At 40.9% G+C, this 25,740-nt stretch overlaps 1 protein-coding gene across 1 annotated transcript in view; it reads left to right on the top strand.

Moving 5' to 3' along the window:
* vg (transcription factor vestigial) overlaps positions 1-25,740 on the top strand; it is a 57,196-nt gene that overhangs the window by 9,778 nt on the left and 21,678 nt on the right. Inside the window, exons 4-5 of the mRNA XM_017907339.1 lie at positions 15,907-16,030; positions 17,830-18,044. Of these exons, the coding sequence (XP_017762828.1) occupies positions 15,907-16,030; positions 17,830-18,044 (339 nt within the window). The remainder of the gene's footprint in view (positions 1-15,906; positions 16,031-17,829; positions 18,045-25,740) is intronic.

The following is a 25,740-nucleotide window of genomic DNA, read 5'->3' as shown; positions in this document are numbered from 1 at the left end:
CTCTTTTAAAACTCTCTTTCCAACACCAAGCGACTCACGCTTGTGTTGGTCACAACCGATTTCAAAGGACTCTGTTTTGGTTGTCAAGGACCACGCTTTTATGCTTTCCTTAACCTACGTCTCACCTCTCCGTAGAGGAGTCGCGCAACTTAATTTTGTTATATAGAATAACTTTTCGATTTGCTTCTAGAAGATATCGATCGGTTTACAATTTGTTTTTGATGGCAATAGCCGATTCGCGATTTCTTTTGCTATCCTACATATATATCTCCGAAGATCATCACCGCTATATATCACGGCTAAGTAATCAACTTACCCTCGTTCTACTCGTACAAAAATGATATCAGCGTACCATTATCACGTGAGACTTATCAAGAGACATTAAACTAAACACGATTTCCCCGGTGCATCAAAGCCGCTCCCATGCTCCTAGATCCGCTATAGTGAAACCGCAGCCCTTAATCAGGCTATTCCTCTTGGCGTTATCAATTAAGAGTGCCTGGAGCAGTGGAGCTGAAGACGTTATTAGCTCCGCGTGTACGCAGATAATATATTTCACCGGCTAATGAGCGAAAAGAAGGCCAATCGGCTCGCGTGGTAAGGACAAATAGGCGACGAAGCTCGCGGGCCAAGTATCTGCGCGCAGGCCGGAAAGGACGTGGAAGATTAACCGAACGAGGTTCTCGTGTCGCGCTCGAAATCGTGACTCTTGCTGGAAATTGGTGACACGTTACACTCCTCGGGGAACGACTTCTTGCGACGAAGAAATCGCGTCTAGTACGCTTTTGCGGGCTACCAGCCGGTACCAGGAGCGGCTGGCACACGCTTAAGGGGACAGGATCGAAGGAGGCGAACGATACGACTGCCCGATAAAACGTTTTGCCCTCGAATGCTCGCCGATACGAGGCGCATAAGCGACGCGACCGTGATTATCCTGCTTTCTTGCGAACGCCGCCTTCGAGGGATCCTGCAACGCCGGAATCTGACTTTGATTGCGTGGCTCAGGCCTGAGAACGGGGTTCCGTGCATCTCCCAAGGGTTCGTTAGCGAAAGAAGTTGCGCAGGTCGGGATTATACAGGGTATTATTCCGATTCCTCGTTGTGGTTGCTTTGGGTAGATTACTGTAATTTTTCACGGGGAATGCAGCTTTTCGTGGGGGGCTAATCGAATACGACGATTTTGCAAGTTTGAAGAAATTCATTTTCGGATTCTTCGTTGCTGTTGGTTTTGACAGATTAATAGGAATTTTTCAGGGAGAATGGAGATTTTCATTGAAGATGGATCGAACAGGACAATTTTGCAAGTTTGAAGAAATCAATTTTTGGTTCCTTCGTTGCGGTTAGTTTTGATAGATTACTGTAATTTTTGAGGAACCATGGAGGTTTTTATTGGGGGTGGATTGAAGTGGAAAGTTTTGCAAGTTTGAAGAAATTAATTTTTCAAACCTTTCATTGCGGTTAGTTTTGGTAGATTACTGTAATTTTTGAGGCACAATGGAGACTTTCGTTGGGGATGGATTGAACAAGCCAATTTTGCTAGTGAATGCATTGATGTTTCGTTTGAAGAAATCAATTCGGACCTTTATTAATGATCGTCGTAGTTAACGCATCAAAGTTGACTGCCACAAGAGTATTTTCATTATTCTAAAATGAAAATAAAATTGGAGAATTGGCTATGAGATTCGTAATTATGCAGACAATTATGTCTTCCTGTATTGACTGTTTTGGACATTTGAGATACTCCTGTCACTAATGGCCACCATGGATTCATGAAAGGAGCAATCTCTGGTCTTAGATGACGCGTTAATCCGATTATAAACTTAAAAGATGAAATTCAAAATCGTCGAGTATTCGTGTATTTTATATCTTTTGTTACACGAATTTTGAAAATATCGAAGAAGGAATTTAAAAAGAATTTTTAATTTCTAATTTTAATTTCTTTGTTTGAAGAATTGAGACACGCGGTTTGAAATTCTGAGAATAGATCATTGGGATACCATGTAAATTGTGATAAATATAAATGATAATACGAGATCTTATAGTATACCTAAATTATTCCATACAATCAGCATTAAAAAGGTATTTCCACTTGCATGGTGTAATACTTAAGTAGAACAAGAATTGCAACATAGTTGATTTTCTGTCGGTATCTTAAAGCTAATGAATACGATAACACACATCCTACATATTCATTTCCTGGAATACAGAAAAAGTTCTCTTCTACAAGTTAATTTTCTCACATAGTCTACTATCACTCTACATATAAAATAATAAACCACCTCAAGAGTCAACGTTAATCATCTATCTCGGAGATCAATTTTCTCGTTCTACTCGCATACCCTTCTATCACACATTCGTAATTACCTGTTCATCAGCAACCATGTTTCACAGACATATACTTGCATTCGCAAATCTCTTCAATTCAATTTTATCCCAGTTTGATCAACCAAGTATGTGGAGTAGAACCTCGATTATCCAATTTATGAGGGAGATATAAGTGTTTGGATCAGAGAATTTTTACATAATAGAATAAGAGTTTTTTAATTTAATTTAGTTAAAAATATATGGATCCCAAATTTTTTTAGCTACTAAATTGTACAACCTTTTTATTAATTTCGATTCGGTGAAATTACTTTCTTCAAAATATTAGGGTACATTATCATCGCAGTTAGATTTAATATAACATTACATTGTCACAGTTCTATGATAGACCAAAGGATTATTATTTTCGATAGCAATTTATCACTGATCTCATCGAACTATATTAAAACAAAATTTTCAAATAGAAAAAGCGTTCAGGTAATAGAGGTTAATTTAGAAGTTAATTAGAAATAATAGAAAACGAAAGTAGATAATTAAGATTCCAATTGTCGAACAAATGCTCACCCCAATGTTCAACCCCATCAAATTTCTCAGACCTCTCAGCATCTCCCAATCGGAGAATAGAAAAGAAAATCGTGAAAGGATCGGCAAAGAAGGAAAAAGGACGAAGAATTATGGAAAACTGAAAAATGGACGATTTCCACCCTAAATTGTTCTGGCCAAACCATACCAATCCCAAACATACACACAGAAAAGACGTTCAAATAACACAGATTAATTTAAGCATAGGAATAATAGTAGATAATTAAGTATAGTAATTAAATTAAGTATAATAATTATAATAATTAAGAATGAAAGTAGATAATTAAGATTTCAATTATCAAACAAATTCTCACCACAATACTCAACCCCTTCAAATCCTCAAACCTCTCCTCGTCTCCCAATCGACGAAACGTAAAAGAAAATTAAAAAAGGGAAGAGGAAGCATGGAAAATTAGATACTGGATTTTCCCTGCCATAAATTGTTTTGTCCGAACAATATTAAGCCCAAACATACACGCAGAAACAGCGTTCAAATAACGCAGATTAATTTAGGCGTAGAAATAATTGAAAACGAAAGTAGATAATTAAGATTTCAATTATCAAACAAATTCCAACCCCCAAAGTTCAACCCCATCAAATTTGTCAAACCTCTCAGCGTCTCCCAATCAACGAAACGTAAAAGAAAATTGAAAAAAGGAAAAGGAAGCATGGAAAATTAAATACTGGATTTTCCCTACCATAAATTGTTTTGTCTGAACTGTACTAAACTCAAACATAGATATAGAAAAAGCATTCAAATAATACAGATTAATTTTGGGTGTAGAAATAATAGTAGATAATTAAGTATAATAATTACAATAATTAAGAACGAAATTAGATAATTAAGATTCCAATTGTCAAACAAATTCCTACCCCCCATAATTAAATCCCTTCAAATCCCTCAAACCTCCCACCATCCCCTAATCGACGAAATGTAAGAGAAAATTGAAGAAAGGAAGAGGAAGCATGGAAAATTAAATACTGGATTTTCCCTACCATAAATTGTTTTGTCTGAACTATACTAAACTCAAACATACACACAGAAACAACGTTCAAATAACACAGATTAATTTTGGGTGTAGAAATAATAGTAGATGATTAAGTATAATAATTACAATAATTAAGAACGAAAGTAGGTAATTAAGATTCCAATTGTCAAACAAATTCCCACCCCAATACTCAACCCTCGAAATCCTCAAACCTCTCGCCGTTTGCCAATCGACGAAACGTAAAAGGGAATGGAAGAAAGCAAGAGAATGCGCGGAAAAATGAGAAATAGCGGAGCCACGGGTTCCTTTGGCGTTCTCAGCGACTGCAGCCGTCGCGACGCGAGCTGAAAAATCACACGCGTTTATCAGCGCGCATACTTCCGTTCAAAGGGTTAATTCGGAACGTCCGCCGGTGGGGATCGGCTTATCGCGGCGCGTATGCCGGTCGGTCTGATGAGAATACGACGTCGGGAACGGCGGTAACGTTGAGTTCGGGAAATTGAGCGCGTCGTTCCAGTCGGTGGCGTCAAATTAACGCCCCGTTCGCCAGCCACCGCCGCGCAACACAGACGCAATTACTTGACATGGTCACGACGCCGTGGCGTCTTCAAAGGGGCTGCCGCGAGATTAGCCGCGATACCGTCCTCGGTCTACGGCCGCGCTTTTTCAGCGTGTACGCTCGCTCCAAGCCGCGGATCACACGGATGAAAATTGCCGTGTAATCTATGACACGACGCAATTTAACGTGCCGTAATTGTCCACGTCCAGGCCTGCACGATTCTATTCGACGCTCGATCGCTTTCGAGGTAATTCGGTCAGTTATTAACCCTTTGCACTCGAGAGGTGACTCGCTCGCCACTTGGTCCGATGCCTCGCTCTACTGTTTTCCGAGAAAATCTTTGAAATGGTGGCTTATTATTATCCGCTTTAGAGATTCGTTTGGGTACATTGGAAACAGGGATAGGAAACCGTTGAAAGACATCATCCAATTTCTAAACTAAATTTTAGTTCAAATTTTCTCCTCCTCAGATTAGCAGCTACCTTGCAATACCTAGCTCTCAATAAATTAATCGAAAACTTTGACGTAGAATTCTCGAAAACTCGAAGTAAAGAATGATTCGTATACCTTCCAAAGAAAATTTGACTCATCTAGTTCACCATCGCATAGTCTCAGAGCATTTCCTATTTTCAAACCCCCATTTTACCCTTTGGAACTGTTCCTGAATTACTCGCGATCATCCACTTGCATCATTATCCAATTTCTAAATGAAATTTCTCCCTTAGATTAGCAGCTACCGTGCAATACCTAGCTTTCAATAAATTAATCGAAACTTTTGACATAGATTTCTCGGAAACTCGAAGTAAAGAAGGTGTAGGCAATTATATGTACATAATTGGTAGATACAAGCTTCCATAGTTGGAGTGGGCAGAGCGATGTGTATATGTATGAAGATTTTCAGCAATAGGTCAGTACTCAGTCCTCAGTTGAGTTAATTGCGTTAGTTGCGAATAGAACAAGGTATATAAAGCATTTGTATTAAAAGAACCAAATTGTTGGTAATAAAGTATTAGAGTAATATAGATAAAAATGTAGTGTTTTTTAATTCCAACATAATGATTCGTATACTTGGCAAAGAAAATTTGACTCATATACAACAGTTCGCTATTGCATAGTCTCAGAGCATTTCTTATTTTCTAATTCCGATTTTACCCTTTGGAACTATTCCTGAATTACTCGCGATCATCCATTTGCACCATCATCTAATTTCCAAACTAAATTTCTTCTTCAGACTAGCAGCTACTCTGCAATACCTAGCTTTCAATAGATTAATTGGAACCTTTGATATAGAATTCTCGAAAACTCTAAGTAAAATATGATTCGTATACTTGTCAGAAAATATTATGTAGTTCGTCATCGCATAGTCTCAGAGCATTTCCTATTTTCTACCCCGATTTTACCCTTTGGAACTATTCCTGAATTACTCGCGATCATCCATTTGCACCATCATCTAATTTCCAAACTAAATTTCTTCTTCAGACTAGCAGCTACTCTGCAATACCTAGCTTTGAATAGATTGATTGAAACCTTTGGTATAGAATTCTCGAAAACTCTAAGTAAAATATGTTTATTATACTTGCCAAGAAATATTTGACTCGTGTAGTTCGCCATCGCATAGTCTCAGCGTATTTCCTATTTTCTAGGCTCAATTTTACCCTTCGAAATTATCACGAACCACTCGTGATCATCGCAGCAAGAATAGCCCCAAAAGATTCATTAAAACCATCATGGATCCCAATGCAAATTCGTTACTCCTCGAATAAACAGCTACTCTGTAATACCTAGCTTTCAATAAGCCAATTGAAACCTTTGAGAGTCACTTGATCCGCTCGTCATTCGCACCAATAATTGTTCAGTCTATCTGTACCGATGTACATCTTAAATATTCTCACCTCCTACACATTTCTTCCTAAAATTATTTTGAATTAGTCTCGAATAGAAATTCATCGAATATCCAGAAAATCGTTTCGAGCTGTTGGTTAGTTTTAGCGAAAAATGCCTAGAGCGCAAAGGGTTGGTACACAGGGATCGTTGATGTAGGATATCAACACCGACCATACCCTTTACTATACTCGAACTATACCCTGTAACATTCTGTTCCCTTTCCAAGGAATATTATTCTATTTCCCTCAAAAAATCGTGAAGCTCTCGATCCAGCTATTGCACGATCTCCCAACCATCCACGGACATGGATTAAAAGCGTCGTGCTAGCTGGACCCGCGCATCCAAGCATCGACACAGGGTCTACAAATCGAAAATAGACCGGAACGCGCCATTAGTTTCCGCGGCGAGTGCGAATCCCGTGTCACTGGGCGGGTAGAGGTTTCTTTGGCCGTGGCCGTGTGCGAGCTCCTCGGCAATCAGAATAACGAGCCATCCGGTCGCACCGCCACATCAATCTGCCGTGGGTTACGTTTTGACGAATCGCGGCACCGCGACGCGCGACGTCTTTATAGAAGCACCTTCTGGCGCGGCGCCAACGCCACGCGTCGACGCCGAGCAGCACGTCGCGCGCGAGGAGCTCATCCCCCGTGGCCGTGTCAGCCGATTATTTTCCGCGACCCTTGGAAATGAAACACCACTGCCGCGAAGATTTACCGACTACATTTGTATCGGGCTATCGCGCCAGTGGGCGAACGATCGACGTCGAGCTGCTCGGTGAACAGCTGAAAGTGAATCATTACGGGCCAACTCGCCCGGGAAAATGAATGAACCTGGAAAAAATTAATGATCACCGGATGGCTCGCCAAACTGTCCTCCGGAGTTTGTCGAGGCGGAATGGGATTAGGTTTTTTCTTTTAATTCCTTCTTTTCATTTTTCTGTCGGTGATGGGTATTTTTCTATGCTCATTTTAACCCTTTGCGGCACAGGATTTTCGATAATACAATATGCGAGTAAATGGATAAACTGATAAGAATATTGTAGAGACTATTGTGGTGGTAAATAAAAGTACTCTATTTATTAATTAATAATAATGGATTGACAATGTGTGCTTACGATAAAGTCTACGAATATGGATAGATCAACTATTACAGCTACAACTATAATTAAGGATTACAGCTTGACTCCACAATACAAATACAATTAAACGATTAAAAACTTATACTTCTTTCTATACAACTTTGTTCTAAAGACTTCTCAAAAATCCTACTTCTCTACTTCTACTTCTCTAGCTAACCATTTTTGCCTTCTTTATATATTCCCCAAAAGCCTCCCCCAACATCACCAAATATGGTCATGCTAAGGGCCTGACGCATCGCCAGGGTTTTTCCGACCGATCTGGCCCTCGAACCCTCGGCGACCTTCCAAACTAAAGTCACCTATACACGAGGTGGAAATTCTGCGATACTACAATATTTATTGAACACAATAACGGCAGAACATAAATCATAACTAAATCTCGTTAAATATATTCGCTTCTAACTGCCACATAATCTCTCGAGGACTCTTTCACGCAAAACGTCTATTTGTAATGACTGTCATTCACCTACTGATTGTTTTTCGCCACTCTCTGTCATACTCGTCACACACACGTTCTTCCACACAAACATTCCTCACTCTCATACCACACATTCTATGACAACCACCATCACAATCTCCCCCCTTGGTTTCATAGGTACGTTACATACATAAAATCTTTTACATTTCTTAATAACGCGGGACCACTCAATGGTTTAGACATACAGTCCGCTATCGTATTCTCTTTTATATCACATTCTCATATTACCTTCATTGAATATTCACACACATACTCGCGAATAAAGTGACATTTTCTATTTAATATTTTTCTTCTCGTTTTAACATTCCCCCCATTCGCTAGTTTCACACATTCTATGACAACCATTGCCACAGAATAGACCCATGTTGCATAGAAATTTGATCGTGTTTTTAATGAAACAAAATTGGTATAGAACTAATTTTTATAAAAATTAACTCATTTTTACGATTTTTCACATAAAAGCAGGAAGAAAAGATTGTCGCAATGAATCTTTCGTTTGCAACAATGAACCTGTATTGGCATGTCGAATGTTGCCAAGACAAGCGAATACATTTATAACATTTGTCGAAGGTATTACCAACTGCTTTACGTAAATAAGACGAAATATAAACATATAGCATGCAGCTATTGCAATATTTCGAGGTGGGGCTAAAACTGCCCCACCATGCAATACGATGCTTCAAACAGGTGAGATAATTTTAATCCTAGTAAGGATTAACCCTTTACGCTCGAGAGGTGAGCTTCAGTCAGCATTTCATCAAATTTGAAAGATCGATATTAATTAATATATCAAATTTAACGTAATGTAACAGTGTGCGAGGTATCGAAATCAAATAATACTACAATTCTATTATTATACAATTCTTTATTTACTGCTTAAAAAGGTATCGTCAATTTTTTAGTACAGAATCTTTGAATTTCTACTCTTCTCTAGCCAAAAAATTGTCGAGTGCAAAGGATTAATCCCAGTAAGGATTCACCCAAGACTCATGTCAAAAACAAAAACTCCCAAAAACTCCGAATCATTGAAAATTCTGAAAAAGAACTAGAGTATATAATCATAACTTATTTGCACTATGCGAATTAGGCATGGACAACCCTTCCGACTGTCCTAAGTAACGTATTCACCTAAAACTCATATCAGAAACAGAAACTACCATCACTCTGAATCACTCCAGAAGACGACAAAAATTAAAAAATAAGAAAATTCTAAGAAAGAACCTATTATAGTAATCACGACTCATTTGCACTATACAAATTTTGCGTTGACAACCTTCCCGACGATCCTAAGTATCGCATTCAAGCAAGAATCATATCAAAATCAATAACTCCCATCGTTCCGAATCACTGTAAATTCTGAAAAATAATTCAAATATATAATCATAACTCGTTTGCACTATGCGAATTAGGCATGGACAATCCTTCAGACGATCCTAAGTATCGTATTCACCTAAAATTCAAATAAAAACCATAAATTTGCGTCACTCCAGATCACTGAAAATTCTAAAAAAGGATTTAAATATATAATCATAACTTAATCGTACTATGCGAATTTGGCATCGACAACCCTTCCGATTATCTTAAGTACCGCATTCACCTAAGATTCATATAAAAAACAAAAATTTCAGTTACTCTGAATCTTCAAAAATTTCGAAAAAGAATTTAAGTATATAATCATACCTCATTTGCACTATGCGAATTTGGCATGAACAATGACTGTCCTAAGTATCGTATTCACCCAAGACTCATATCAAAAACAATAACTCCCATCGTGCGGAATGATTGAAAATTCTGAAAAAGAATTTAAATGTATAATCATAACTCATTCGCACTATGCGAATTTGGTGTGGACAACCTTTCCGACTAACCTAAGTACTACGTTCGCCAAAGATTCATATCGAAAGCATAAACTCCCGTCACATCGAATGACTGAAAATTCTAAAAAAGGATTTAATTATATAATCACAACTTATTCGCACTATGCGAATTTTGCATGAACAACCCTCTCGACTGTCCTAAGTATCGTATTCACCCAGGACTCATATCAAAAACAATAACTCCCATCGTGCGGAATGACTGAAAATTCTGAAAAAGAATTTAAATATATAATCATAACTCATTCGCACTATGCGAATTTGGTGTGGACAACCTTTCCGACTAACCTAAGTACTACGTTCGCCAAAGATTCATATCGAAAACGTAAACTCCCGTCACATCGAATCAGTGAAAATTCTAAAAAAGGATTGAAATATATAATCATAACTCATTGGCACTATGCGAATTTGGCATGGACAACCCTCCCGACTGTGCTAAGTACCGCGTTCGCGTGGAATCGAAAGCCTGGGTCCCCCGAGCGTGCAGCCGGTCCGCGGCATCGGCACGGTAGAAAGCCGGCCGTGGACGCTCGACACTCTGTTTCTTTAATTGCGTTAATAAATAAAGGAGAGTCGGGCGAGGACAGCGAGCCGGGTCGGGCAGAGAGCTAGCCGTGGCAGAAGATGGCGAGGCAGCGGCCGCGGGGTTGGAGTAAGGACGAAGGACGTGGAACGAAGGACGTGGGGGCCGGTTTCCGTTCCGCTATCTCGCATCTTCCCTCGTAAGCAAATCGCAATATTTAACGCGATAGTTAGTCAATCTTTCTTGATACTTGTGTAGGAGGATGATGCCGCGCCGCTCGGCCGATCCGCTCGGCCAATCCGCTCCGCCGGTCGCCGCTCTCCACGAGAAAGTATATTTTACGCGTTTCGTCGGCCACGAGCCCCCTCCCCGGCCCCTCCTCCATTCCGGCATTCCACGCGTGGGAAACAATGCGGCTCCATGGCTTCTTTATGCTGAAAGTGTCGCGGGTCAGTTGTTACCGGGACGACCCGATACCCAATCGGGTTACAGTATCGTCCTGTGGACCCTTTCAGCCTGCGGGATGCGAATTTTGCGAATCTTTCGGTGTATTCCGAGTCGCAGGGTGCGAGCACGGGGAATAGAGTGGTCTCGAGGAAATTGTCACTGGCGGGGGGTGTCGAGGGGGTTGAAGAGGAACGAGACGATGGGCAGAAGGTGCTGGAGATTATGGTTTATCTCTTTGGCGTACCGATGTCGGGGTAATTGTTTAGAATTAGTAGTTGCTCCTAATTCTTTATAGTATCGTAGGAACCAAAAGAAATCGCGAATCAGCTATTGCCAACGAAAACAAATTGTAAACCGATCGATATCTTCTAGAAGCATATTGAAAAGTTATTCTATATAACAAAATTAAGTTGCGTGACTCCCCTACGGCGGGGTGAAGCGTAGGTTAAGGAAAGCATAAAAGCGTGGTCCTTGACAAGCAAAACTGAGTCCTTTGAAATCGGTTGTGACCAACACAAGCGTGAGTCGTTTGTAGAGAGTTTTAAAAGAGTGCGTCTTTGTGTGTTTTCGTTATCTTGGTGTTATTTCCCTAAGTTAAATCAGTTTACGAGTTTTGAGTTTGCGTTATCGTGTTCTTGTTCTTTCGTGAATTTTCGGTGTCTCAAGACCAGTTTCGTCATCCTACAGTATTTAATTACAGAAGTTTATGCTGTTAAAGCATTTCATTTTGGTTAGCCACTGTGTCTGTTCAGGTCCGGCGTGACCTTTCGTGAGGTCAGGCTCAAAAATTTTGCCGAGCCAGAGTACGCGTTTAAATCCAATATGGTATCGGTAAATGGTATGGTATCGTCATTCTCTAAAAAGATGATCAAAATCGGTGTTTTTTAATTGGGTGATTTCCTTAACACCTAATATCTTCCGCACCCGTGCTGCAGTCGTATCAACCTTTGATGTCAACGTTTAATCTCAACGTTTAGAACACTCTGCAACGAAATATTTCGATGCAAAGATGGCTGAGAAAATCTTGCACTCGTGTCAATGCACGGCAAGCTGTACCATATCCAATTAATCCATAATCGGTTAATGGATTATGCGATTGTATTTTCTACACACGCACGAATGTTCAGTCTACTATACAGGGGGTCTTGCAAAATGTCCGATGAGTTTTCGTAGACCGCGGGGCCTTTCAAAACGCGGGGCCGGGTTCCGGTGAACGCGTTGAACCTGTCTCGCGTCGGCCCTGTATCTGTTATTGGGTGGAAAAACGCTGTGAATGGAGATTTACAAAATTTTGTATTTATCTGTTAATTGTGCAAGTGCAAGATTAATCGGTTTTCGTGTCTTCGGAAAAAATCATGCAATTTATTTGAGTGCTGATAGAAAGAGTAGTGGGTGCTCGGAACTTAAAACGATATCTTGGAGACAATAATATGTTACAGGCAGGTAATATTTATCTCATTGGCGTTTTTCGTTGTGAACTAATGGTGAACCGTGATAAAGTGAAATTTGCAAGTCAGTAGCACTGTCCAACAAATTTTTACTTCTTCCCTAATCTGTAATATCCATTAGGTGAATCTTGTAGAGTTTACTTTCTACAGAGTAAAAAGTTCTTTATTTGACACGAATTTACTATAGAAGTACACTTGACAGCTTATTTTTAAAGCTTGATGAGCAATTATAATTTTTCAAAAGTATAAATAATTATAATTATGGAGATTGATAAACTCAGGATACTCTCACCTAACCTATAAGACAAGAATGATCCTCCTAGCCTTTTTACATTTTATGTAATATCTCATTTTATCCCAAAATCGTGTCTTTTTAGAAGAGTCCATTTTTTGGAAACTCAGAGTGATAGAGAAATTTCAATTATTTATTAATTTTCAGAAAAGTAAATTTGACAAGAGTTTCCCAATGAATATTACAGATTAAAATTCGCGTTGTACAGTGTAATTAAAAATGTAACGTCATCGTTGAATCATTTTCTAATCGTTGACACTCGACGTGGATACTTCAGAAGTACGTGTGCAATTTGGGTTTGCCTCAAAATCTCTGAGTCGAAAACTCAGGATACTCTCACCTAACCTATAAGGAAAGAATGATCTTCCTAACCTTCTTACTTTTTATGTAATACCTCATTTTATCCCAAAATCGTGTCTGTTTAGATAAGTCCATTTTTTGAAAACTGAGAATGGCAGGAAAATTTCAATTATTTATTCGTTTTAATACGTGTGCGTTTAATTAAATTTAAATTAATTTTATTTTAATATGAATTTAGTTAATGAATTTAATTAATTAAATACGTGTGCAATTTGGGTTTGCTCCAAAATAAATTATTCTGATTTTTCAAATAATTATAAGGTATGAATGTTAGAAGTAAATCGGTCAAGTATGGTACCACGTATTTGCAGCCTCTCGAGGCTACTTTCATTTATTTCTTTGAGACTCGATACTTTGACAGACGCTAGATTTTTGTATCTACATTTCATCGCACGAATGCAAAAATTAAATGGCGTTTCGTTCTCGATTTACGGTATTGTCCTTACGGTACCGATACTCCTTCCATTTGTTAACTCGGGCTCGTTAATTGTCACGGGTATGTGTGTTAGTATGTGTCATCTATTAAAGATAAATTACTGTACATCGAGTACCATGTATCAATCCGGTACAGATAGGTTGTGCAACACAACGATGAATAATTCATGCCTCTGTTTTATCAAACAGTCTTACTGCCTGCCACTTTTTATGCCACCATGTATCCCTGTCGATCCATAAACAGTAAGCTCCATAATTAACGCGTTGCCCGAGCAAATGATGATAAATTTTACAGCATCTTGCTACCAGCCAAACCGAATTCAATCAATTTCGCGATCCTCTGCGCAAAACGACTACATCCTGTGCTCGAGATGTCTCCGACGCGAACCAACCGAGTTTATGCTACTTCCAAGCGAAACTTACACTTTCGCAACAGTAAACCTACCATAACCTAAATGACCGATTTTAAAAATTTCGATAAAAATTCTGCGTTCGACGTTATCGTTTTAATTCTTCGTTTCTTCGATTTTCCTTCCGGTATACGTGCAATTGATCTTTCAATTTTTCCAATTATTCCACTTTTCTGTGAGTTTAAATGTTAGTTCTTCAATAACCTGTCATTTAACAGTGGTAAGTTTAGTAATAATACCGTATACAGAAAGAAAGGGGAGAAAGTATATGTTGTAGATTGAAGGTTAGAAAACGCAGTGCACTGGTATTCAGTGAAATAGTAATTTTAACCCTTTCTTTACTACAGGTGACTATAGTCACCGGTCACAAAAATTCAGCCAAGAATTAATACACGTACTCCCGTTCTGCTTAGCTCTCTCCGCAAAGAATTGCAAGCTTTTGCGATGATAGATTTTTCTTTTCCTTTTTTCTTTTTCAAAAGACTTCACCCCGAATGCTAAAGACTGCCAATACCAAAGATTGTAATGTTTCGCTACTACGGGTAACTATAGTCACCAGCCACGAGACGCCATCTTTGAAAAGATCGAGTGCCAATAAATGGACTCCGAAATCGAGGAAGGAAATTCAGAAATCGGGCCTTAACCATTTGCGCTATAAAGACGTGCCGCGCACGTTCAGATGCTTTTGTTCCAAAGACGCCAGCGACGTGTATACCACGTCGATAGGCATTTGTCGCAGAAACAAAAACGACGTGTCCGTCACGTTGGCTAACAGTTAGGCTCAATGTAACGCCTTACCGTATGTTATATTGTAGAGCGCGATACGGTAACCGAAAGTTAAATCGTAGCGCAAGTGGTTAATTTGGATCTGGCAAGAAAAATTGAAGCATCAAGAGTTTCCTATACGCAATGGCGTCGAAAGGACACCAGATATCTCGAGATAACAGCGATTGGTGAAGCCAGGATTTTTTTAATAAATCACTTGACACATTTTCCGTGGGATACCACGGCGGAGAGCTGACAGAGGAAGAGGCAGAGGAATTAGAAGCATAAATCGTCGGCTGGTTCGACCTCGTTGGTTCAACCTTCGAATATGTGTTTGGATTGGCCGAAAGAGCTTGGAGAGAAAAAGGAATCCCGGGACCAAGGACCCGGAGAGACTCGCGGGAGGATACACGACAAGCTTCTGGCTTTGGAGTGGTCGCTTGTAAAACAACCGAGCGGTACCTTTCTGTCGCGCGGTTCGATCCCGTGGGATCCGACTACCCGTTTATCGTGAGCCCTCGAAAGAATCGCGTGCTGGCCCGTGGGAAACGACACAAATATTTTAATAAACATTCCTGCCCGGCCGGAACGTCTATGCTCTCGAACAGGAATTATTGCGTCGATTGGCCCGCTGATCCGTCAAGGTCGGGATCGTCGATCGTAGATCGATCACCTGGTGACTTATCGTCTAGGGCTCTTCGTTTGGAGATTTCATGGAACTACTGGATACTCGACGGGTTTTGGATTTGGTTTCGTGGGAAACTTTCGCCGGGGAATTATCGTAATAACGTTTAACACGAAATTTCGAGGTTAGAAATCGACACTGTTTAGCTTACTTGATATAATTTCTGTGGCGGTTTGAGAAACACAACGTTACTTGAAAACTCGAGCACTATAGTGAACGACACGTTCACTTTCCAGTTAGTAGTATTTAGTAGGTACTATGTCTGTGGGTCTATATTTGTAGGTACTATATCTAGTAGTATTATGTATAAATCGATTACCTGGTGACTTATCGTCCAGGACTCCTGGTTTGGAGATATCATGGAATTACTGGATACTCGATGAGTTTTGGATTTGGTTTCGTGAGAAACTTTCGCCAGGGAATTATCATAATAACGTTTAACACGAAATTTCGAGGTTAGAAATTGACGCCGTTTAGTAGCTTACTTAATTGCTGTGTCGGTGTTAAAAATAACGTTTCGTGAAAACTCGAGCATTATAGTGAACGACAGGTTCACTTTCCAGTCAGTAGTATCTAAGTAGTAGGTACTATACCTAGTGGTACTATGTATGGGAAGAAGTTGGGCTGTTGATTAGCCTGATAATTTAATTGCACGTTTATATTCGCTCAGTGGAATACACGCGGGACTAACAAAAAGCATTTCGTTCTGTTGTAGAAAATATCTCTCCCATGTTCATGAGGAACTTCCCCCCTTCCTTCTGGAAGAGCCAGCATCCTAGTGAAGTCTACGAGTGTCCAACGGATCCATGGCATTCGCATTATCCACAGTATCACCACAGGTGAGCGTTCCTGACATTCCTCGTGCTGTCCTTAAAATATATTTCTACGTTACAGGAAAATCTGTCCCAGACCTAACCTCTAATACGTTTCTCTGCCTCCTCGAATGACATTATTCTCAAATAATACTCGGTAATCGTGATTCCTTCGATTTTAATCGGAAAATCGGCCTTTTCTTCACAATTCCGTTCTTATTTTAACCCTTTCGTTGTTTCATAAGATTCGAATCTATGATTTGCTTTAAATATATTATAATACAAATTGGAAGAATTAATTAGTGTCGCAAAGTAGTGTCATTTTATTGCAAGGAAATTAACGCAATACGAAATGGAGGATGAAATCGCTTCCCTTAGAATTTTCGATTTAGACCAGCTTCGTAATTAGAGAGATCGCGAGATCATGGATGATCCAAGTTAGATCCTTGATCGTATGACGCGAAACAGTGAAAGGGTTAAATCATCAGTGTTTATGGTGCTTACAGCAAGAGCGAAGTCCACAGTTTCCACCTCTATTCTAACCTTAAAAGTGGACTATCTTATCCAAAATTTTATTTAATGTTCTGTTTAACAAAATTCTCGATATAATTATTCGTAATATATTTCGAGTGATATATTACATCGTGATCAAGTTCACCCTTCTAGAAGATTAATAGAATCTGTTGACTTCGCCACCCCGCAACGCCAATTATTTATTCATCTCGCGTAAAAAGAAGACACTTAGAGAATCCCTTATCGAACAGTTCAAATATCATCAAATTTACTCCAATCCACTGAAAGTCAACGAAAATTTCGTTCCTCTCAATCCCTCTCTTCCAACTCGATCGGAATCCCCATTATTTCATCTCCATACGTCGCGTCGGATAAATCCCATGAACGAGAACGTATCAGCACGGTGCGCAATTACACCAACCCCATGGAAGAATCTCGTCCAATCGAATCCCAGCGCGTCGTGCTCCATTTTAAATCCGCGCGGCTCCGCTCGCTCGCGCCGCTGGTTCACGCGCGGCGCGCGAAACCAGCCCGTGATTAATCGACGAAATCGTCGCGAGCGTGGTCCGTTCAATTAAAGGACGATAATGCGGCCGATGCTTCACGCATTCCAAAAATCCGCCTCCGGCAGGCGCGACACGCTCATTACGCGATAGCCTGCCGGGATAAACCATCGGGAACGAATGTCGCAGCGGGCGCGGAGCGCGGGGAGGAAGGGGGAACCCGTTGGAAAAAGGACGAGGAGAAGAAAAGGGAGACAAAATGGGAGAAAAATCGGGAAAAATGGAGGAAAGAGACGGAGCGAGAAAGGAATAGATGGGAGTACGGGGTAGGTCGGAGGAGCCGTAGAAAAAGCGACACGGCGGAGGAGAAGAGCGGAGAGAGAAAGAGAGAGAGAAGGCAGGAGAGGAGGCAAAGAGAAAACGAGACGTGAAAAATACAGAAAACCGTCGGGAGCAGGTACCCCTGCCGCAGAGATCCTTAGCGCTGATCTCGCGTCGGCCGCCGTATAAATTACCAGTCTGTCACCGTTCTTGAGAAGAGGCACGATATCGAGGATTCTTTCTTTCTCTTTCTCTCCGACTCTTTTTTCTCTCCTTTCGAAGTCTCTCTCATTTTCGTCTGATCTTCTCCAGCGTTCCGTCCTATATCCACCCTTCTTCTTCGCGTACTGTTCATTTCCTGGCGACTTCATCCCTCGAGCCTACTTGCTTCCTTCGGACATTAGAGCCTCCCTTAGCGTTATTCCGTATAAAAGAAATCAGCGAAGGATGTAAAGGCGTCGAAAACGATTTCCACGATCTGTTTTGCAGGGCTGTGCACGAGTATCACCACCATAACATGGCGACCGTGACGAGTTACGGCGGTCTGCTGTTGGGTGGTGCGCGAGGACTCGGCCACCATGCGGCGCACCACGCGCACTCCGCGGCCTCCTACAAGGACTGGCCGTCGGCGACGCCGTCGCAGTCGTTCGTCGACGCTTCCTCCGCACCCTCTTACCCGCACGGCTATTACGCACCCCTCTCTGGTGAGTAGAGTCACGAATGTCATATATCTCGCGTCGATACCGGGTCGCGGCAATTGGACCAGTTGCTGAGTTCTCGTGGGCTTGTATAATATGTCTTTGACAGTGTTTAGCTGGTGGTGGGACGTAGTTTAGGGAACCTTGCGTATGGAAGTCTGTGGGAGGATCAAATAGGTATCTGTTATAGTTCGGGGTCGTAAATTTTGTATTTCTACTTGACAACTTTTTCCAGCTTTCAAATAAGGGGACAGTCTGATAGTTGGGGGACGAAGGCCGTCGTGGAATCGGTATAATAATCGGCATCCTAGTAACGAACATGCTCTTCATTCTTGTGACTTAAGGTGCTCGAAGGCATTAATATCTTTGAAAAATTTCTTTCAAATTACACTGTTCGATAAATTTTGACTTTTTCTCTAATCTGTAATATTTAACCCTTTCACAGTGTAGTAAAATTACGAATTCGGGTCCAAGAAATGTACAGATCTTTTATGTTCGAAAACACTTCAGCGTGTAATAAAAAATGTAAAGAAATGTGTTTTATATGTACCTTGTTAGTAATTAGTTCGTGTGTAGTACTCGATGCTCTACCCGTGACTGTCACGGGGTAAGCTGTTAATGGGTTAAACGTCATTACTTCGCCTATTTTGCACCCTAAACTTCACAAAAAATTCTGGAGAAGTCAGAGGATTATAGATTTTGTTAATTCATACGCGTGTTTTTGTTATCGACATTTGGCAAGAAGTTTCGAGTCGGTACTAACAAGGAGGTTGCAAGTCCCTCGGGATTTATATTTATATATAAATCTATGATATATTTTCTTCAACTGAATGATTAAATCTATAAACCAGCAAAGTTTCAACTAAATCTATAACCCGAAGGATAGTTTGAGTTCAGTGTCAGTACAGTTTCAGTACAGTTCCATTACGGTTTCAGTACTGTTTCAGCACCGTTTCAGTACAGCTTCAGTACAATTTCAATACAGTTTCAGTACCGTGACAGTACAGTTTCTCTACATTTTCAGCACAGTGTCAGTACAGTTTCAGAACAGATTCGATTCAGCTTCAGAACAGTATCAGTACAGTCTCAGTACTGTCACAGTATACTGTATTCTCTACTCTCACAGTACTGTGACAATACTGAGATTGTACATTTTCAATACAGTGTACAACACTGTTTCTGCACAGTTTTTGCACTGTCTCAGTACAATTTCTGCACAGTTCCTGTACAGTATCGGTATAGTTTCAGAAAGGCTCTCATTGTAAGTTATAATCTTCCAGTGCAGAGGGTTGACGATTACCACCGAATTATGCTTAACTGATGACTAGGAATGCAAATATCCTAAATCTAAATGAACCCTAATTTTCACCACCATTCTATCCTGTAAATCCCAGTTCCACGCCCTGTAAATTCATCCAAGTTAACCATAACAGCAACTCCAAAACCAAGACAAGCTACACCGAGTCTGAGCGCGAGTCGTACACCCAAGCATCGTCACCGTTCCCTTCCACTGAAACATCACTTTCCGCAATTTTCTCCGAGATCAAACCAGCTCGAAACTCCATCTCCTCGTGATCCACGTTTCCTAATCGCGGCGCGAGAAACGAGCTTTCCCTCTCTCTTATATAACCCAGCACCGGCCTGCGAGAAATGGTGCGGCCCTTTTTGCGGTGACGTGTCCCGGGCACCTTGGAGTATAGCGGAGGAACGGAGCGAAATGTTTTACGGCCGTGGCGTTGCTTTTTGTCGTCGGCATCGATGATTTCGGTGGGAGAACAACGAAGAAAGCACGGACCCCGAGAGCGTGGCAGCGCTATATCGGCCCCCATTAAGCTCTTATTAATTGCGAGCATCTGAGGGGCCGACCGACCTTTCTTGCGCGCTACCTGCGCGCCATTCTGCCTCCGTTCCCTCTTGCCAGGCCGCCACAAACGGCACTGCACTCTCGGCCTTCCAACTTTGATGTCGAGTCGATCCTCCTCCGACGAGATTTATCATGTAAATCGCGGGTAAAAAGCCCGCTCATCCTCCCCTACGTTGCAACCCGCCGCTCACCCTCGCGTTCTTCTCTTTTTTCATCCGTGTTTTCGGCACTGTCCACCATCGCACGAGATCCCGTGGATCGGTTGCTTGCTCGCTCGCGAGGGCTCGGTAGGTTGCATCGAGGACTAAGGATCTTGTACGTGCTTCTGGGTGAAATTGGCGATGGAAAGCGTGAACGCGATCCAACGCTGTTCTAACGTGTCCTGTCATCTTTTAAGATAAGAGAGAAATTCTGTTCAATTTGTTAAATTAATTTAGAACAGGGTGTTTGCTAATCTATTCGTAATTCACGAGTGAAGAGGTTCAAACGGTACCATTTTCTGACGTTATTCTTTAGAGTTAGGGGTGTAGTTCTGTGGGTATTAAGATGGGTTCTGTGTTACGAGGAAGTTAGGAGTGTTAGTAGGAAATATCGTATTAAATTCCTAGTTCTCTTCGAAGTTTGGAATATTTTCGATTTTCTATCCATGGTTTTAGTCTTCGCAATCACTCCGATCAAACTCCTAGGCGGAAAAGTAGTTCTTCCTCGGATAAACACCTACTCTCCAATATTTAACATTCAAGAAATCAATTGAAACCTTCGATATAGAATTCTTAAAGACTCGAGGTGGAAGATGATTCGTGCATCTGTCAAAGAAAATTTGACTTACGTGTTTTGTCATTGCATAGTCTCAGAGCATTTCCTATTTTCTAACCCCGATTTTATCCTTTGGAACTATTCCTGAATTACTCGCGATCATCTACTTGCACCATCATCCAATTTCTAAACTAAATTTCTTTCTCGGATTAGCAGCTACCCTGCAACACCTAGCTTTTAATAAATCAATTGAAACCTTCGACATAGAATTCGCGAAAACTTGAAGTAAAGGTGATTCGTATAGCTTCCAAAGAAAATTTAACTCATGCACGTCTCCATTGCCTAGTTTGAGAGCATTTCTTATCTCCTAACCATGATTTTACTCTTTGGAACTATTCCTGAATTACTCGCGATCATCTACTTACTTGCACCATTCTCCAATTCACAATCTAAATTTCTTTTTCAAATAAATAGCTACCATGCAATACCCACCTTTCCATAAATCAATTGAAACCTTTGACATAGAATTCTCGAAAATTCGAAGTAAAAAATAATTCGTATATCTTCCAAATAAGATTTGACTCATATATAATACAATAGTTCGCCAATTGCCTAGTCCCAGAGTATTTCCTTCTTCCCAACCGCAATTTTACCCCACGAAATTGTCGCTAACCATTCGTGATCAACGCAACAAGAATAGTCCCAAAGAATTCGTCGTGGACCTCGATACGAATTCGTTGTTCCTCAAATAAACAGCTACCATGCAATACCTAGCTTTCAATGAATTGAAACCTTTAACATCGGGTTTTCGAGAATTCTAGGTAAAAAATCATTCGTATAGCTTCCAAAGAAAATTTGGCTCGTGTAGTTCGCCATCGTGTATAGTCTCAGTGCATTTCCTACTTTCTACCCTGATTTCACCCTTTGGAACTATTTCTGAATTAAACAACTACCCCCTACGCCCGATCTTCAATACATCTACCTCGAGCCTCGATTTATCGCGATTCCTCGTAACTGCGGAAAATTCGCAAGGGAAGACGATTCGACGGGCAGGAAAGCTTGTCTCACGCGATTCGCCAGCACGTTTGAACGCAAATGCAGCGCACAGAGGCCGCTACGCGGGGTGCAGCTGCAGCACGCCGTGAAAGCACCACGCCCATCGTGATTGCGGAGACCACTCCCATCTGTCTGCACGTCGCTGCAACCAGCACGCCTTCCGTTTTACCTCGGCAGCCAGTCACGCGATTTCATGTAACACGTCCGTAACTTTTGATGCAACGTTCTACCACGCTCCACGATTTCCGTGTCTTCGTTCCAGCTTTATTTTTACCGCGTACCGTCACTTTCCCTCGACCACGCGTTCACCGGTTACGACGGGTGTCTTTGGTGATCACTTCCGTTCCGGAAAATTCGACTCTCTTGTGCCCTCGAGCCCGTTTCACCGACGTTCGAGATGTTTCGGATGTTTTCTCTCAGGATGTGACGATGGTAACACGTGGGGTTAATTTAGGCATCGACCGGGTTCACTGTGAGTGGTGTGATTATGGTGGAATCTATGGTTCGAACGGATCGAAATTAGTGCCGTTTTCACGCTCCTAGTATGTCGTAATATTTATTAACTTCACATCTGACATTTCTATTGACTTTCACATTTTATGACACTCTATTGACATTTTATGACATTTATATGACAATTTTGTGGGCATTTTTAGCGGTCAGGTTGGAGACATTTTAGGAATGCTTCGATACTTTAAATTTAAATTTCCTATTTTATATTTCAAATTTTCTCTTAATATCGTTTTCATGTACTTAATAATTCTTAGTAGCGTAGGAGAATATGGATATCAAATTTTATTATTGAACATGCAATTCATTTGTTATTTAAATTTCATTTTCTTATTTATTAGAAATTTGGATAGTCCTGATTCGCGAGTGAGAAATTCGTATATAGTATGTACATGTATGAATTATTTTTAAAGCAGATATGTTTGGACGTTCTAAATGTAAAGTAGTTTAATATAGGAAACGGTAGGGGGATGTTTCAAAGGGGAGAAAGTGGTGTACCATAGTCAGCTTCCATGTATGGTGAATTCAAGCGAGGAAAATCGATACTAGAGCTTCGCTTTAGCATTCTCATCCCTCTCGCTGTCACGGATTCGATACGCCATAGCTTCGACCCTCTTTCGGTAGCCATTCTGGCCATTTCAGCTTGACAATTATTAAAGAAGCTTGTCTTACCCGACTCGCTATTTTCCTATACTACCCCATTTCTGTGCATCCTCAAGCTATTTCCACCTATACGATCCTTCGCTTCTTTATTATCAAAAATTCTACATATACGTACAAAAAATGAAATAAAATTTCGCACAAAACTTTCCCTGTCATTTTCCATCAAATATTTCATATTTCCTTCCACGCATGGTCGCTATATTTCAAAACTCGAGACTAAAATTGGACAATCTTGCAAATTTTGTCAACCCCAACTGTCAAGAGTACCCTGTCATTCGATGCAATTTTTCAAAATTTTCCAATTTTTCCAATGAAGTACAGAAGACAATCCTGTAAAAGGAGCAACCCTTCGAGCATTGCAGAAAATTAGAGAAAATTTCGTCAGGGTGTTGGTGAGATTCGTAGAAGAAAGGGGAAAAATTTTGGCAGCACCTGGGGTCGGACGCAGCGAGGAACGAACGGGCTGAGATTTAGGGCCAATTTAGGAAACGCTTACATTCGCACGCGCGCGCCTCGCTGCATGGGCGCAGATTGAGAGTTGGTTCGCGGATCGGACCGACCAAACGAGTTTTCAAGAATTTACTCGCCGGAATGCCGGCAACGCTCACTATTCTAACTGGCGTGTGCTACCGTAAGGGCCCTGTGCACGCTCGCTGCTTCCAAGTAGCCGCGACCTCGTCGTCGGACATCGATTCTGGAAATTAATGAATAAATAAGGAAGGACTTACAGCTTGTCCGCTTTCTTCGCCCTGGACAAATATCGACTCCCCGTTTCGAGAAGCAAGCATGAAAAACGAGCTCCGCCAGCCTGATTTTTCGCAACTTTGTCGAAATACGCGAAAGAGAACCAGGATTTTACAGGCTTGTGGGAATTTTTCTTCTTTTCTTCGCGTATTCGGTGACACTAAATTTTAATTAAACGTTGATTATTTTGATGGATTGAACAGGATTCTGATAGAGAACACTTTAGTAATCACGACACGTGCTTTAATATATATTAGCATAGTATACAGTGGTAGAAGAGAGTTATACCAATGAATATTGCCGTGCAATGATGTTCCAGTCGCCTATTCACTGTCACATCCTTGGTACTTTCGATAGGTGGGAGATTAGAATTCAAATATTAAGAATAAAGAAAATAAGGGATATAGTACGATTTATACAGACACGATTTTAGTCGAATGTCTGAGAAAAGGTTTCGATTCTTTACGTCAGTATACAGCGAAGCATGACGCGGAATTGACCGTCGAGAGTTAAGAAAGATCGAAAGCTCAGCCCACTACGGGCCTCAATTGTTCTATATCAGAACAAAAAGACAATATATAACGTTGTCCTCCAACAGAAGCTTCGCATAGAGTTTCCATGGGGTATTAAAAAAGAATGGAGTTCGCGTTGGTGACTTAAATCGAACAGAGTTATTGACACAATTTAGGTAAAATTTCCTTTATTTCGTGTTAATATGGATCTTTCGTTGGTTGAGTTAACGTGAAACTGTGTATTACAACATTAGTATCATCTAGAATACCTTCCTCTTCCTAATTATATTCAGCACAATTGTCATAATCGTTTACTAAATCGATGACAAAGGGTTCGAATATTTTTGGCCGATTTTTGAAAAATATTTCGGTTTTCAATCCCTTATTTTGCGAACCCGGTAGCAAGGAATGCAATTTACGATCTTGAAGAATTATTGTAATATAATGTCTCGTATATCCTCTCTCATATTTCTAAACCTAATTAGTTGACATTATCAATTGTGACAGAAATTACAATCTTCTGCATAAATTCATGTAACGTCATGTAACTGTCTTCGAGTTACTATATTACTATTCTCTACTATCTGCCAATGAAATAAAATAAATAAATCGGTTGTTAAGGGGTTCATTTCTCCTGTCAAATTGACAAAGTTTAGCAAATATCTCGCGTGACTAAAAATCGCGTTAATACCTATTGATAACGGTATAATATCGGTGATATTATATATTATTTAAAAAAGGAAAGAAACGCGTGTTTCCCCACAGAGTTTGAATTTTCCCTGTTCCAAATCGGGGCTCTAAGATCGGAATGATTCCCGAAACCCTGGGCTCTTCCTTCTTCGTTCGCGATGGGCAATTATGACGGCGAAAGCGGGGCAAGTTTTTCACGAGGCCTCGGCAAAGTGTCGCCGGTTTCTCGGGGGTGAGAAGGTAATTTCGGAGTGGGTTTCGACAGCGGGGAAACGGCGCGCAAAAGCGACCCCGCGGCGTCTTCGAATCCCAAGTATCGCCATTAGAACGCCGCTTGGCACCCCGATTAGGCCGTGCCGCGAGTTGACTGGTAATTATATAATTGCGTAAAATTAACTCGGCCGGCATAAATTGGCTGCCGTTTAAGCGCGATTAAGAGAAATAAATCGCAATTACCGTGTGACGTCCGACGACGCCGGGCAACTGTAGATGGTCATGGTGCACCGCGTGACGTTTCTGTCGGCGGTTTTATGCCTCCCTCTTTGCTCCACTACCCCCGCTGGCCGAGCGTATGTCTATTACTTCTGCGAAATCATTAATTTAATTGCCCGCCACCGGCTGTTACATCGACGAATTCAACGCTCGATCGCGCGATCGATGACGATGATAATTCATGCTACAGCGGAAGTCGTCTCTGGTACGTCTCGGCGTGCTTCCATCTTTGTCCGTGTGATTCATATTTTGTCTCCATTCTTTTTCTTTTCTTTTTTTTAAAGAATATCGCGAATATCGGAATTTAGTATCGTATTAGATCGCGAGATCCGATAGAAATTTGGCGAAAGTTATCTCTGCATACTTCCATCTTCGTCGATGTGCTTGATATTCTTCCCTCTCGATTTTTCGAGGG

Source organism: Eufriesea mexicana, unplaced genomic scaffold (assembly GCF_001483705.2).
Source record: "Eufriesea mexicana isolate 0111107269 unplaced genomic scaffold, ASM148370v2 scaffold10, whole genome shotgun sequence".
NCBI classification, from domain to species: domain Eukaryota; kingdom Metazoa; phylum Arthropoda; class Insecta; order Hymenoptera; family Apidae; genus Eufriesea; species Eufriesea mexicana.
The sequence above is the reverse complement of the archived record's forward strand: the minus strand, read 5'-3'. Positions and strand labels throughout refer to the sequence as shown.